Source organism: Heliconius melpomene, chromosome 4 (assembly GCF_056956725.1).
Source record: "Heliconius melpomene rosina isolate 202511_hmr_F chromosome 4, ASM5695672v1, whole genome shotgun sequence".
Classification (NCBI taxonomy): Eukaryota; Metazoa; Arthropoda; class Insecta; order Lepidoptera; family Nymphalidae; genus Heliconius; species Heliconius melpomene.
The window spans coordinates 4,863,307-4,876,612 of NC_140392.1; the positions used below are offsets into that span (position 1 = coordinate 4,863,307).

A 13,306-nucleotide genomic window follows, 5' to 3' on the forward strand; every position below is an offset into this window, starting at 1 on the left:
TAACTATTAAAATGCACAATGAAAACAAATTGCATGCTTTATATGAATCAAACAATAAACATCCATATGATAAGTACAAAAAATATTACCTGGTGCGGGTATTGAATCCGCGACCACCGGCTCTGTAAACAGAGCAAACAATTACATTTATTTTTTTTATCTTCACATTGAATTTCTGATATACCAGAGAAGACAAAGGAAAACTAATGTAAAAATTTCCCATTTTCAGTCAAATTAATGAGACATCCTGTGGCAAGTGGCGAAACACAACGCCATACTTTGTTTTTAAGTTCACGGGAACTGAACCTACCACCGTCGCTATTACAGTCAAACGCTACCACGAGGGACTGACCTGTTATTACTAGCAATTGCCAACAAATGTGTTGTCTGAAATTAATCCAAATTACAAATGAGAATTACGTTAATATATAAATTACCTCGTTCCATGTCATTTTAATAACATTTCATTCACTAATTAATATGATTCATTTAACTCTATATATAATAACGAAATAAGCAAGGAAACTAAACTTAACTATTGTTAATTTCACAAATACTTAATATTTTTTCAGGTTCACGCTGTATCCCGCATGTAGCAGGGTTTACAGAGGGAGCCTACTGTTAAGACAATCAGCTCTTCATTTTCTGTCGAATTCAGGAGTCATTAAGTGTTGAGTGGCGGCACTCAACGCCGCACTTTGCCTCTACACCAGAGCGAAGGTATGAAAATATTAAATATTTCATTTCCTCGAGTCGGAATCGAACCCACAACGTAACACTATTGTTCCTCTACGGTACAACTGGCCTCATAAATGTTTATTGTTTGTTATAATTTTAAAATATTTCAAATTTGTAGTAATAAACGTAATTATCATAATTGAATGCATAGATAATTGAGGATACGGTATTTTTACCACAAAAAAAGTACATAAGTGGAAGTGGTCGCGTTTACGGAAACAGTTTTACCTAATTGCGATAAATGAATATTTTTATGTATAATTTGAGATATCTATCTATATATTTAAACAAATAATAAAACTGTAACTCAACGTTATGACAATAGAAAAATTGTACAATAAATATATATTTAACATATTTGCATATAATAGTACTATTAAGTGTTGCGTTAAAAAAATTGGCAAAAGAAAAACAAACGCAAATCTATGTGCGTGTGCGTGCGTATAGGTATATAGTTTGCTTGATTATCTATTCAAAGTTAATTTACTGAATCGTAAACTGTTAAATCGTATTAGGACTTTGAATGATAGACAGTATACAAAAGAATCTTATAGTGTATCCAGGTCTATATCACTATAATCGTTTCGACACGACCAACCGTTCTCGTGGTCCCAGTCATCCCAGGCACTTCGCACACATGACAGGAGTATAAGGAGAGAGAGAGAATGTTTACTCCACCTAGTCGGGGCAACGCACCAGTTCCCCTGGTGTTGCACGGAGTCGTGGGCGGCAGGCGACTATCAGGTGACCGGAACGTTCATTTGCCTGGTTTTTTTCCATAAGTAATGCTATTTGTCTATTGTAAGAATGTGAAGAAGTTTGCGTTGTCTTTTCCATAACAAAAAAAAAATTGTTAACTGACCGTTCCCGCGGTCGTCCTCGTTGTCAGACGCGTGCCGCTCGCCGGACGAGGTGGTCGCGTACCCGGAGGAGGGCGGCGAGGGCGGGCGGCGGATGTGAGAGATGCGCTGCTTCTTGACGGCGGGCGCGTCCTCCCCACCGCCGCCGCCCGCACCCGCGCGCTTCCCACCGCTGCCGCGCTCGGGGGAGAGCGAGTTGGCGGAGTCGCTGCTGAGTGGCGGTGTTAGATTTTGAGGTTTCCGCCTGTGGACAATAAAACAATATAATTGAAACATTTTGCATACTAAAGATATATAAATATTGTAGAAAATATATAAAATCTGAACTTAGCGAGACTCTGAACCACAGAGCCGTATGTCCTTATCAAAGCTGTTTAACAAATTTCATTATAATAAGTTTGGTGTCAGTCATATAATTATGTTATTATTCAGACTGTACAAAAGTATACCGTTTAAAGTAAACACTTTCATAACAAGACACAAAGGCTTCCACTTAAAATTTAGCCAGAGAAGTGTCAAAACACTAGATTCCAAAAACATTAGGTACATTTGTTATATATGGGAGTTAAAAAACAAAAATAACACAAAATAATATGTACAATAACTAACATTATACAGGTAACCTAAATGGAAAACAGCTATTACTCACCTAAACTAAAACATTTATCAAAAACAATGAAATATTGAACCATTAACAAACAACTATTGCAATATCAATTACTAATTTATTTCACCACTAATATTATGACTGGACTAATGAGCCATGTTGCAAATTTTTTTGTGGAACATTCTCTAATGTCATAATTGTTAATGTGAGAACTTTTGTAATCATTTTTTTTTTCAAAGAATTCAATAAAGATTATGTAACTTTAATTATAATAATTAATTAAATTAACGCAAAAAGATCACTTATCACAAATGGGAGTGATTTTAAATTTAAAAATTACCTTTGTATAAAGGAAGATAATATTAAAATGTATGTACTTTATATTAGTAGTAAAAAATAATAATATCTCCAATCAATACAAAATACTAATTCAAATTAGCTTAAACTTTTACCAAAACTTATTTCGTAACTGGTTATATGGATATAACCAGTTAAGAAGTTTCTATAGTGACATAGAAATAGAATAGGCATATTTAACGTTAAACTATTAGCATATAATAACTGTACTATTACTATCTGAGATTGTAGTGTATTTTATATATTAGCTAGTTTTTTTTAATAGCTTCACGCTGTATCCCGCACATTGCGGGATAGGCAGTGGGATCCTAGGAACTAAGTTCCCCTCTTTCCGCCGAATTCTGGAGGCATTGTGTGTTGAATGGCGGAACTGAGACACTGAGAGGAAATGAAAACATTAAATATTTTCCTTGACTGGGGATCTAACACACAACCTGTGGCGTTTACACGACTGGCCTCAAAAGTATGTAAACTTGATTACAATTGTGTATATGATGTGCTTCAGGAATATATAGAGGACATGTGGAGTTTTGTAAATGTATAAAGCGTAAAGCTAGCTAGCTAAGCTATATATATAACGTTATTTACCTCTTAAGCATCCGTTTCTCTTCTTCAGTATAAAAAGGCCAATCCTCGTTCACGTCGTTCCACACGTGACGCCGCAAATGGTAACAATTGTCCTTAAGCGTGCTTATTTCTGGCACGATCTTGTTGACCATGCCGCGTTCCTTCTCTTTTAAACCCTCTGGAAAATTAAATATATACAATTTTTATTATATTTTTATTCATTTCTTTATTAAAAAACAAATAATAGCAAAAAAACAAACTATTGATATCGTCGTTTACTACCTATAGTAATTTTATTTTTAAATTCATTTCACTTTTTCCGGAATTGCTTAGACATTCGTCACATTGTATTCCGCTATTCAACACGTATATATGTTTTTTTATACTTGAACGACAAATACAATTCATTTTTTCTTTCATATCGTGATATATCAGACAAATAAGTTTCATTGAGAGGTAGCAGGTTCGATTCTATACAAACATTAGTTCCGATAAGGTAAAGAAACATCGCGGCTGTGAGTACATACAATACACTTTCTCTCGACATGAGTAGAAAGTGTAGAACTCAAGAGGTTTTATCTCAACTAGTGACATGAAGCTACATTCATGTTAAAGATTTATCCCTTAATAATATTTATACTAGTAAAGATTGACTGGCTTTGGTTATTTTATTTTGTTGTTTTATTAGCTAGCTTAAAATTTCATATAAAAACAAATATCATTGTATCATTCATATCTGAAATAATTAATTAATATAATTCCAAGTTCATAATTATCTTTATCTATTAAATTAAATATCAGTCTAAGATATCTGAGGTAACGCGAGTTATTATTAAATTTGTAGCTTATAGGTACCTTTGAGAACCAGTTGAAACTAAAATATAAATAACGTACAACGGAATATAAGCTTACCACTATTAAGTCTCGCGTACAGTTCGGGCTTCTTGAAAGGTTTCAGTGCTAATAATTGTATAAGTCTTTCTCTGAAAAAGGAAAAAAACAATATTTTATTTTTCGCTGATTCATTGTTTTCCATTTTAATTTATTTATTTTCCAAGTAGAAGCATTTAATGCTCTCTCACTATAGAAAAAAAAACTACCAGGTCAACGTTTGTTATTTATAACTTTTTGTACGTCATCAAGTTTCACTTCTTCGAGTATAAAAAATCTCGGCCAATGTGAACTGAGATTGTGGAAAAAAGTGCAAAGAAAAGTTACGCAAGAAAGGTAATAAAAATATAAGAAACAAAATTTATTTGGTGTACAGGTTAAAAACTCATTTTACTTTTCAACATTATTAGTAGTGGGAAAAGAATTTCAACACAAATCGTAATAGTAGTATTTGAGTACTAATATAGCAGCGTCACGCTGTATCCCGCAAACACGAGGGTAGGCATAGGGAACCCAGTGATAAGACACTATGTTTGCCATTTTCCGCCGAATTCTGAAGACATTGCATGTTGACTGGCGGAACTCGGAAACATGAAAATATTAAACATTTCATTTCCTCGAACCCGCAACCCGTCGCGGTTACAATCACACTTAGTGCCTCTGGCCTCACAGACTAATATATTACTTATATTATATTCCGTGTATTCTTCCACAATGATAAATAATTATGAAACGTATGAAATTGTAGATATTTGAATTATCGCCTTGAGATTTCTAAGCTTTATAATTTGTGCATGTAACCTTGAATGCGCGTGAGTCAACATAGCAAGCACAAATCTCTATGTAAACTTAGAATCGTACTAAAATATTATTGAAGGAAAGTGTTGTTATTTAAACAATTTGTTTTTAGTTAACCAACCGGGCAAATGTGTAAGTAAATAAATATATACCGCATATAGCAAGGGCAGTGGGAACTAGTGTTAAGGCACTCCGTTCTTCACTAACTGCTGAATTTAGACTTTGCAACTAATTACTAACTATTAGACGAGGCATTACAGGCATTAGGAAGAAATGAAAATATTTTTAAATAATAATTAACCACCCATCAAGTGGAGATTGAACCCGTAACCGTCAAGTTACAGATACACGCTTGTGCCCCTGCGTTACTATATAATAATAATAAATAAATATTTATTTGCCTTTATCAAATAACAATGTAAAAATTTTCAAGCAGTAAATTTAGTTATTTTTATTCGTAATGTTTTTACATGTGTGTGTATAGAAAAATTCAAATTGTTTTCGTCAACTATTGGCAACAAAAATCATAACGTCACGAAGCCCACCACTATCACTAAATGATAACGATATCATTATATCGTTTCCAAATTTAGATGAATTTTGTTTATAATTGTTGAGCATAAGGAAATATATCGAAGTTTTAATATAGAATAGAAAAAAAATAGCAGTCATTTGAGTTATTTATTATGACTAAAAAAAAACATTTTAAATTAAATAAATTATGTAATGCATGTTTTGAAAAACACTAAGAAAAAAAAAATGATTATATCAAATTCGATTCGGTTTTATATATTATATTATATTATGTTTGTGAGACAATAAGAGACCAAATAAATAGCTTATCAGCCTATTATGATAGTACACGTCAATATATTGATTCAGATGTTTATAAAACTCAAATGACTCGATAAGTGTAGACCTGATATTGTTGCTAATAAATATAAAAATAATAAGTCTCTATTTAGGCCGTCATGGCGCAGCGGCACAAGGGTGTGACTGTAACGCGACGGTTGTGGGTTCGATCCCCACTCGAGGAAGTGAAATATTTATTTACGTTTATATTTCCATTTTCTTCGCTCTAGTGTCGAGGCAAAGCGCGGCGTTGAGTTCTGCCCCTCAACACGCAATGCCTCCGTCTTAACACTAGGTCCCCTTTCCCCACCCTGCTGCTGTGTGAAGAATGAAGCTGAAGTCTCTAATGTATGATTGCTAACGCTGATTATCGGTTCGAACCCTCGAGGAAACGAATTCCCTCTGCCTACCCTCCTTTGTGCGGGATACAGCGTGAAGCTGATTAAAAAAATATATATTTTTTGCATTAAAAATCATATTTTGTATTCAAAATCTTTGTAGTCTTGTTTTTAATGCATTACTTAAGACCTGTAACAGATACACTAAGAAAACAAGGAAAACCCAAATACCAAAACTTTTTCCTCGAATAATGTGACTAAGTTTTTGTTCAATTGTCCGAATGGTTAAAAAGTGTGAGAATCGAAGTAGCTATGCACTTTTTATACATTTTTTAAGCTCAAACAATAGAAACTGCGTTATTGGATTTATTTACAAAAGCAAGTGCTATGATTATATATTTCGTGACGCAGCGGCACAACCTCTGAACATTGAGGATTTAATTCCCATTCGTGGGAATTGGTTACTTTCATCTCCATCTGGTAAGAAGATATTGCGACGGGTTCCACCCCTCATTCACACCCCTCAATTTAAAAAATTGAGTGGTGCTTGAGGTATGTAATTTCCTAATCCTAACCTGCTTTATGCTGGATAAAGCGTAAAAAAAACTTACTTTATAGGTCGCCTCGTAAGGTCTGGGTTGGGGGGTGGCCGTTGCTGATGGGGGTGAAGCTGAGTGTTGGGTTGCGGCTGTGGTTGCGGCGGTGGCCCGGCGGGCTGCACGGAGGTTGCAAGAGGTTGGCGACTCGCCGGCGCCACGGGCGGCCGTTCCACACGCTCTATCCTCTCAGGTCTTTCCGACCGCTCGGGTCTCTCTGGCCGATCAGGTTTCTCTGATCTCTCCGCCCTTTCCGGCCTCTCGGCCCTTTCGAACCGCTCTGCCCTTTCTGGCCGTTCGGCTCTTTCTGGCCGTTCGGCTCTTTCTGGCCGTTCGGCTCTTTCTGGCCGTTCGGGTCGTTCGGACAGATCGGAAGAATTCGATCCATTAGTGATAAAAGGACGTGCTGACCGAACTTTTACTCGTCGCCCAATATCGGTTTGGTTAGGTTTTATTACACGGGTGCTGGAACGAACAAATTAATATTAAAAGTGATGTTATAAAATAGAGCTCAGATATTAAATATTTTTATACTATTGAGTAACTTTTGTAATAAATAAGAAGTCGATTTCAATTATTAGTAACTAAGTATTTTGTTCTACCATTTGCTCTGCTCCGCGGCAATAGTTCTGGACATTCGATCCTTGGTCGCTTCATACGAGTCATCGTTCGCCTGGACGCGCATCCTTCTTGGCAGCGGCCCACACGAGTCCAAACGCCTCACGCCCCCACTTCGGACGCATTCGAACGAACCCTGTAAACATAACTTAAATTATTAAGTAAATAGTATAATTTGCCATTGCTAACTGTAGGCCGGAAAAAATAAGAATATTTCAAAATGTCGTGTCAACCATTTTGGAACACTTTATCGGTATCAAAAAACTTGTTTCAAGATTATATTACCAATACTAATTACTTTAAACACGCACAGCCTTGTGACAGTCGTATCAAAACCAAATTAATAAAAGTTTTCATTTGTAACCTTTAAAACGCCTATAAAACACTACAAGACTGGATTTCCTCGAAAGATCAAAGTCTTTGCATTTCGCAGATTATCACACATTCGGTAATGATAGCTAATCAGTATATAAATATTTAGAGTCAAAGCTGTCCGTGTAGAGTTTGTGGGTGGTGGAAATATTCAGGTCACACAATTGTAGAACGATATATAAGCTACTCTGACGAATTTGTCAGTCACAAGTTACGGCAGCTACCGCTTCGTGACCTACAAATTGGAACGAGCACACCTTATCGGTGTTAAATTCTATATTTTATTACATTCTAGTAGATGTAGAACCTCAAATAGATATCATAAACACTTTATACAATTAAGATATTTAAAATCTTTGGGCAGCAGGGAAAACTGAATTAACTTTAACTATTACTTGAAGGGAAGGCCCAAATTAGAATGCCTTTTTCTCTCTCTCTACAGTCTATATTTTTCAATAAATAATGCATGTGAACTGTACCTGTGGACCCTCCATTTCTGCATTACTATTAATGCAAAATTTAAAAGTGGATTCACCCGATGATCCATTGCCGCTGCTTGGCGCTGGTATAGAGATTTTCTGTAAAAAAAATATATACGTTTATGAAAACAACGACTGTAAGATCTATATTATATATACATAATAAATGTTAATAGTACAGAAAATGTCCCATGAATACGTCTATCAAAACTATTTATAATATTCCACCAAAGTGTGAACGCAAAAATAAAATTGTACAATAATAGCATCGGCACCTCGTGGAACTTCGAGAGAGCAGTTTATTGAAATAGTTGTAACGTAATACGGTGGAAGAAATATTGTTATTTGCTTCATTCGAGGAATGTATGTACATGCTTGTCGCGCTTGGATCGATTTGGCAACAGCTTCTATGAATCAGATTCAATTACATATTAAATAAATGTCGGTTTTCCTAACGTCATTCCATTAATTTGATCATTATGTTCGTTTAGTGGGTAAATAATGAAATTTTCGGGCTGCCTGTATAACGAGCTCAACATGTACTGGATTTAGCAGTGAATAACGACTTTCATCGCCTGGAATGGCAACGTCGCGGCTCCGCAAGCATACGAGCGAGCGGCCAGTCAGCGCAACGTACCGTTTCGCCACCGAGTAGACGTTTTGCACGCGATATTTAATGAATTTGCACGAGAACGTAATATGCAATTGTAATACGATCGCGCATAGATAGTTCGCATTTAGTGACCGCTTAGATTGGCTGTTTTTAAATTACGGTATCATGTTCCATACGAAAACAACTGCGTTATCCCCTATGTGTACATGTATTTTTTAAATAATTACGATAAGACTATAGAGTTGCTATGAGGTCGCAGACCGCAAATGACTTGCAAAGTGCCACGATGCCAGGCTATTAACTCATTAAAATTGCATCGTGACGCACCATACAGAGCAATAACCAGAAAATGTTCAAAATTAAAAAAAATACCTGACAGATCTTGTAAAAACTACAATATATATACCGAGGATACAAAATACTTGTAAAATATTTTTTTATAGCATATTTCTTTGTTTCGACACTTTTATTTCACACGAAAAATAAAACGATCAAAGATAGTTTTCATAGTTATATATTACTAGTAGGTAGCTAGAAGTTCAGAAATGATGTCGCGACTGATGAACCCAAGGTGAGATATACCGTATACAATTATAGAGGTGATGAGGAAAAAACCCAGTACAAGACGAGCACGGCAACGCGGGGGAGCGCGGCGCGCGGCTTTCTCTGCGGCAGCAACCTCGACTGATATAAAGACCGCGTCGCGATGGAACACTTCGGCATTCGGTGAACAACCGTCTCGCCCGCTACATTTGCACGTTAGCTCACTTCAGCCATTGTTTCCTTTTCATTGTTTTTGTAATTATCATTTTAGGGGGAAATATATCAATGCATCATCAATATGATTAGATATCCGTTTGTAGGTAACGAGTGCACTGCATCAGCTGCATGATTGTACCATGTCAAGGTTGTTCAGTTTCATTGTGTTTGTCTTTTATCGAAGGTCGTTCGAGTCTACGCCTCGCCTCGGCAAGACCGGAAAATACGAGGAAATTCATTATTCGTTTTCAAGGCATCACTACAATGTTGGTTCAATTATATTTTAAAATCATCACAGCGAGAACATCTTAGTTGTTAGTTGTCAATTGCATAACTCTTGCCGAAACGTTGCAGTTGATATAATTAATTAAATAATTTAGATTTCTTCATTGCATTCAGCCCGTTCTGCGCATCCACCAAGGCTTTTGTAGTTTACCTAATTTCTCAGCGAGCGGTACGCGAACGCAAAGTGAGAGGCCAACCGAACCGGTTCAGCACATTCGACCAACATAATATAAATACAGAGAGTCAGTCAGTCAACTAATATCGGATTTGTGTTTCGAAACGATTGTCGACTAGGTACGGGCACGGCTCCATAGTTATCAATAAATAAATAAATAAAGAAATAAAAATAGTGTTCACTTGAGAGATTCGAGAAATTTGTTATAACAAATACAGTAGGCGACCAACCCGGACGCGAAACGCCCCAGTCGAACTAGTTGCCGTGTATTGACGTAACGCGGTGGAGGTGGAACAGGTCGTACTATACAAAATGGACCTTACGCATCAACATATAGAATACAAAATACATTATATCACATATAAGCGCACGTCAGCACTGAAAGATAATAAATAGTTCTCGACACTCATCGTAGCGGGAAATCCACGCAGCTGGGCTGTGATCGGACCCATGTTAATTGCTTACCGGCTCGTTCTTATCTTATTTTCAATATATACATACATACACAAATAATACGTTGACAACAATATGTTTTATAAACATGTCGAACGATATTTATCAGAATACCTTTAACTTGTTTTGGTACGTGTAGAGAAATGATAATTTTAAAAAATATTATTCGTTTCAACTTCTATTGTTTTTTAATTCAGGTCCCCTATAGGTCCCCCGGATACTCTTTATAAGGTTGCCTTTCCTGCAATCAATCAGGCCAACCTTGTTTGAACTAGTAACCGCATAATAAACTAAATACTTTGAATCGCTGATGAATTTTTAATGACACAATTTACTTAAACGATGTCGCCTCGTTCAAATAAAATGACGCTATAAATGTTTTTCATATTTAAATAAATGTGTTTTAAATATTTGGAAATAAACGTTGGAATTTGATAAATATTCATTTCAGTATTCACGTTTTAAAGAATTAGAAACAAAAGTATAAAAATATGTGATCGACCCACTTAGTTGTTAGCAGAAGCAATCAGAAGAAATAGTATCTACTTATAAATAAACAGACTAATATAAAACACTGTAACTGACGCGTTAATAAATAACATGTTTCATTTAAATAGAAAAATACTGCGAAGAAACATTATCAAAATCTATTTATATATGTATAGAAACGAAAAATAAAAATTTAGCAAATTTGATAAAACACCCACGAAAGAAATGTGTTCAAACAATTACTAACGGTAGCGGTTACTTTCATCGCAGACACATTTAGAGGCAAGTGAGTGAGTGGCCAGTTAGTTATTCGTGAGGTTTCTACAATACTATTTGCATATTCGACTTTCTAATGGACGATACAGGCCGCCTTGTCGCAATCGGCGGCGGTGTGAGGTAACGTCAATTCAATTAATTATTATGTTCAACGTAATTAAAAAAAAAACACCGAGGTTCCCTGGGACACTCCTAAGGTCTCCTATCTCGTTGGGTTTTTCCATTCGTACCGATGTTATAAATTTTAGCAATACTTTCCGGTGAATAAACTGTTCCTATGTTAATTGGTTTCAGTTTTACACTGATTAGATTACCAAAGCGTGCACAGTCTATTTACTGTCCGTGTGTGATCTAGAGGCGCGGGTTCAAATCCAGCTACGTTCAAATTTTAATACGTTCATCATGATAAAAAACATACGGAAATATCAATCTCTAAAAACATATGATGCAATAATAAAAGCAATATTAAACAAACAATTTACCGCGATAAAAGCAACCAAAAAAAAAAATACAAAACTACTTTAATAAATAAATAATCTAAATTAGATACAAACTAAAACATTATAATAATAGCGTAGTGTCTAAAGGATCCATTCCTGCGCCGTTCTCCTCGCGTGACCTTCCTACAGCGGAGGGGCACCTCTCACCGTCGACGTGACTGCAACCACGGCCTTAGTTTGCGAGGCTGTTTCGAAGGTATACGTAACGTTACTCTTTCCAACAGTTACCCAATGCCCGATAGAAATTCCACTGATAACTATATTATAATAACTATATAAGCCTCTATATATACTTTAATACAAATTATACTTGACGTGATCGCTTTGCGTAAGAAATTGTTATAAAAACATATTTTTATTTATATTATTTAAATTATCTATAGGAATAACTTATCTTTTATTTACAATATACTCTTAGTAAATTGTCTAAGATAATTGTGTTATAACAAAAAACACTAAAACAATGGGCAAGTAAAAGGCTAATGAATGTAGCTCAATGTGTCTCGCTGAGCAACCGTTTCCATTGTGCGCCCATCCATAGTAATTATACTTTACTTTTACTAAAAAAAATGAAATTAATACGAAAAAGTGTAAAAAAAGAATGTTATACTCGTATGTAAAAAAATAATTAAAGATAATCATTTCGTTATAAAATTTGTTAACATAAGCTAAAATATCGAATTTTTGATAGTGATTTAAAATTATAGAGACGGAGACAAAACGTTTTGAAGATAGCTTATAAAAGTTATAAGTTTAGGTGTCAAATTATAACAAAGACTACTCTTATTATTTAAAAAAATCAATATAGTTTAGTTATATTAATCTATTATTTTAATAGAAAATATAATAACTAAGAAATTAGAATCTATATACGATATGCATGTAATGTATATATAAGACGCTATATATGTCTACACAATGTCGCAAGTATTTAGATCAAGGTGCGAAACACGCGTCCGAGAGTCGAAATGGGTCTGAGGAATTTTTGTCGAAGATCACGCCACACTATAATATAAAAATGTAACATATTTTTAGAATAGCTTTGAAAAAAATATCAAAAAAGTTAGTACCGACAATATTCTAATATCTTAAACAACATTTCAAGTAAATACAGCAAAACTAAAATTAGATACAAATTGACATATGAGCAAAAGTCTATTTATAACACATACTAAATATTTATTAACTGATAATGGACATAAAATCTCATCTAAAGAGAGATCTATGATAATAAAAAAAAAATAGTATCTAGAACAATCCAGCCGGCAGACGCGGCGCCGACGCGGCGTGACGAGGACCACGCCCCCGTCTCTGGGGGTTCTACTATACGAGATATAGGTTACTCGTGTAGCTGATGCTGATGGAACCACAAATACTAGCACACACCTACGTACTTACATACAAACGTAAATAACACATTATGGCAATACACTAATTATGTTACGAAATCATATATCAAATTACAGGCCTTCTATTTGTAAATTTTGTTTAATTTTTCATAAGATAAACAATAACAACAAATAGGCTGAAACAGAAAATTATTTTCAATAAACATTTAGCGATATTTAAACAAAGCAGAAAACATCGGTAAAAATATCGATTTAGAAACGAAATACAGTAGAAATTCGATTATCCGACCCTCGGTTATACAGATTCGCGATTATCCGGACTATCGACCGCGAT

General features: G+C 35.1%; 1 protein-coding gene across 4 annotated transcripts in view; it reads right to left on the reverse strand.

Annotated features, from left to right (window-relative positions):
- The window catches only part of Su(Tpl) (Suppressor of Triplolethal), a 45,669-nt gene that overhangs the window by 13,329 nt on the left and 19,034 nt on the right, over positions 1–13,306 (reverse strand). For 2 of the 4 annotated variants that reach the window (XM_085185072.1, XM_085185069.1), the window contains exons 3-9: positions 8,074–8,172; positions 7,207–7,358; positions 6,620–7,069; positions 4,042–4,112; positions 3,151–3,307; positions 1,601–1,842; positions 90–122 (exon numbers count right to left, since the gene is read on the reverse strand). In XM_085185072.1, the coding sequence (XP_085041198.1) occupies positions 90–122; positions 1,601–1,842; positions 3,151–3,307; positions 4,042–4,112; positions 6,620–7,069; positions 7,207–7,358; positions 8,074–8,172 (1,204 nt within the window). The remainder of the gene's footprint in view (positions 1–89; positions 123–1,600; positions 1,843–3,150; positions 3,308–4,041; positions 4,113–6,619; positions 7,070–7,206; positions 7,359–8,073; positions 8,173–13,306) is intronic. The other 2 variants (XM_085185073.1, XM_085185070.1) reach the window with 1 other exon arrangement.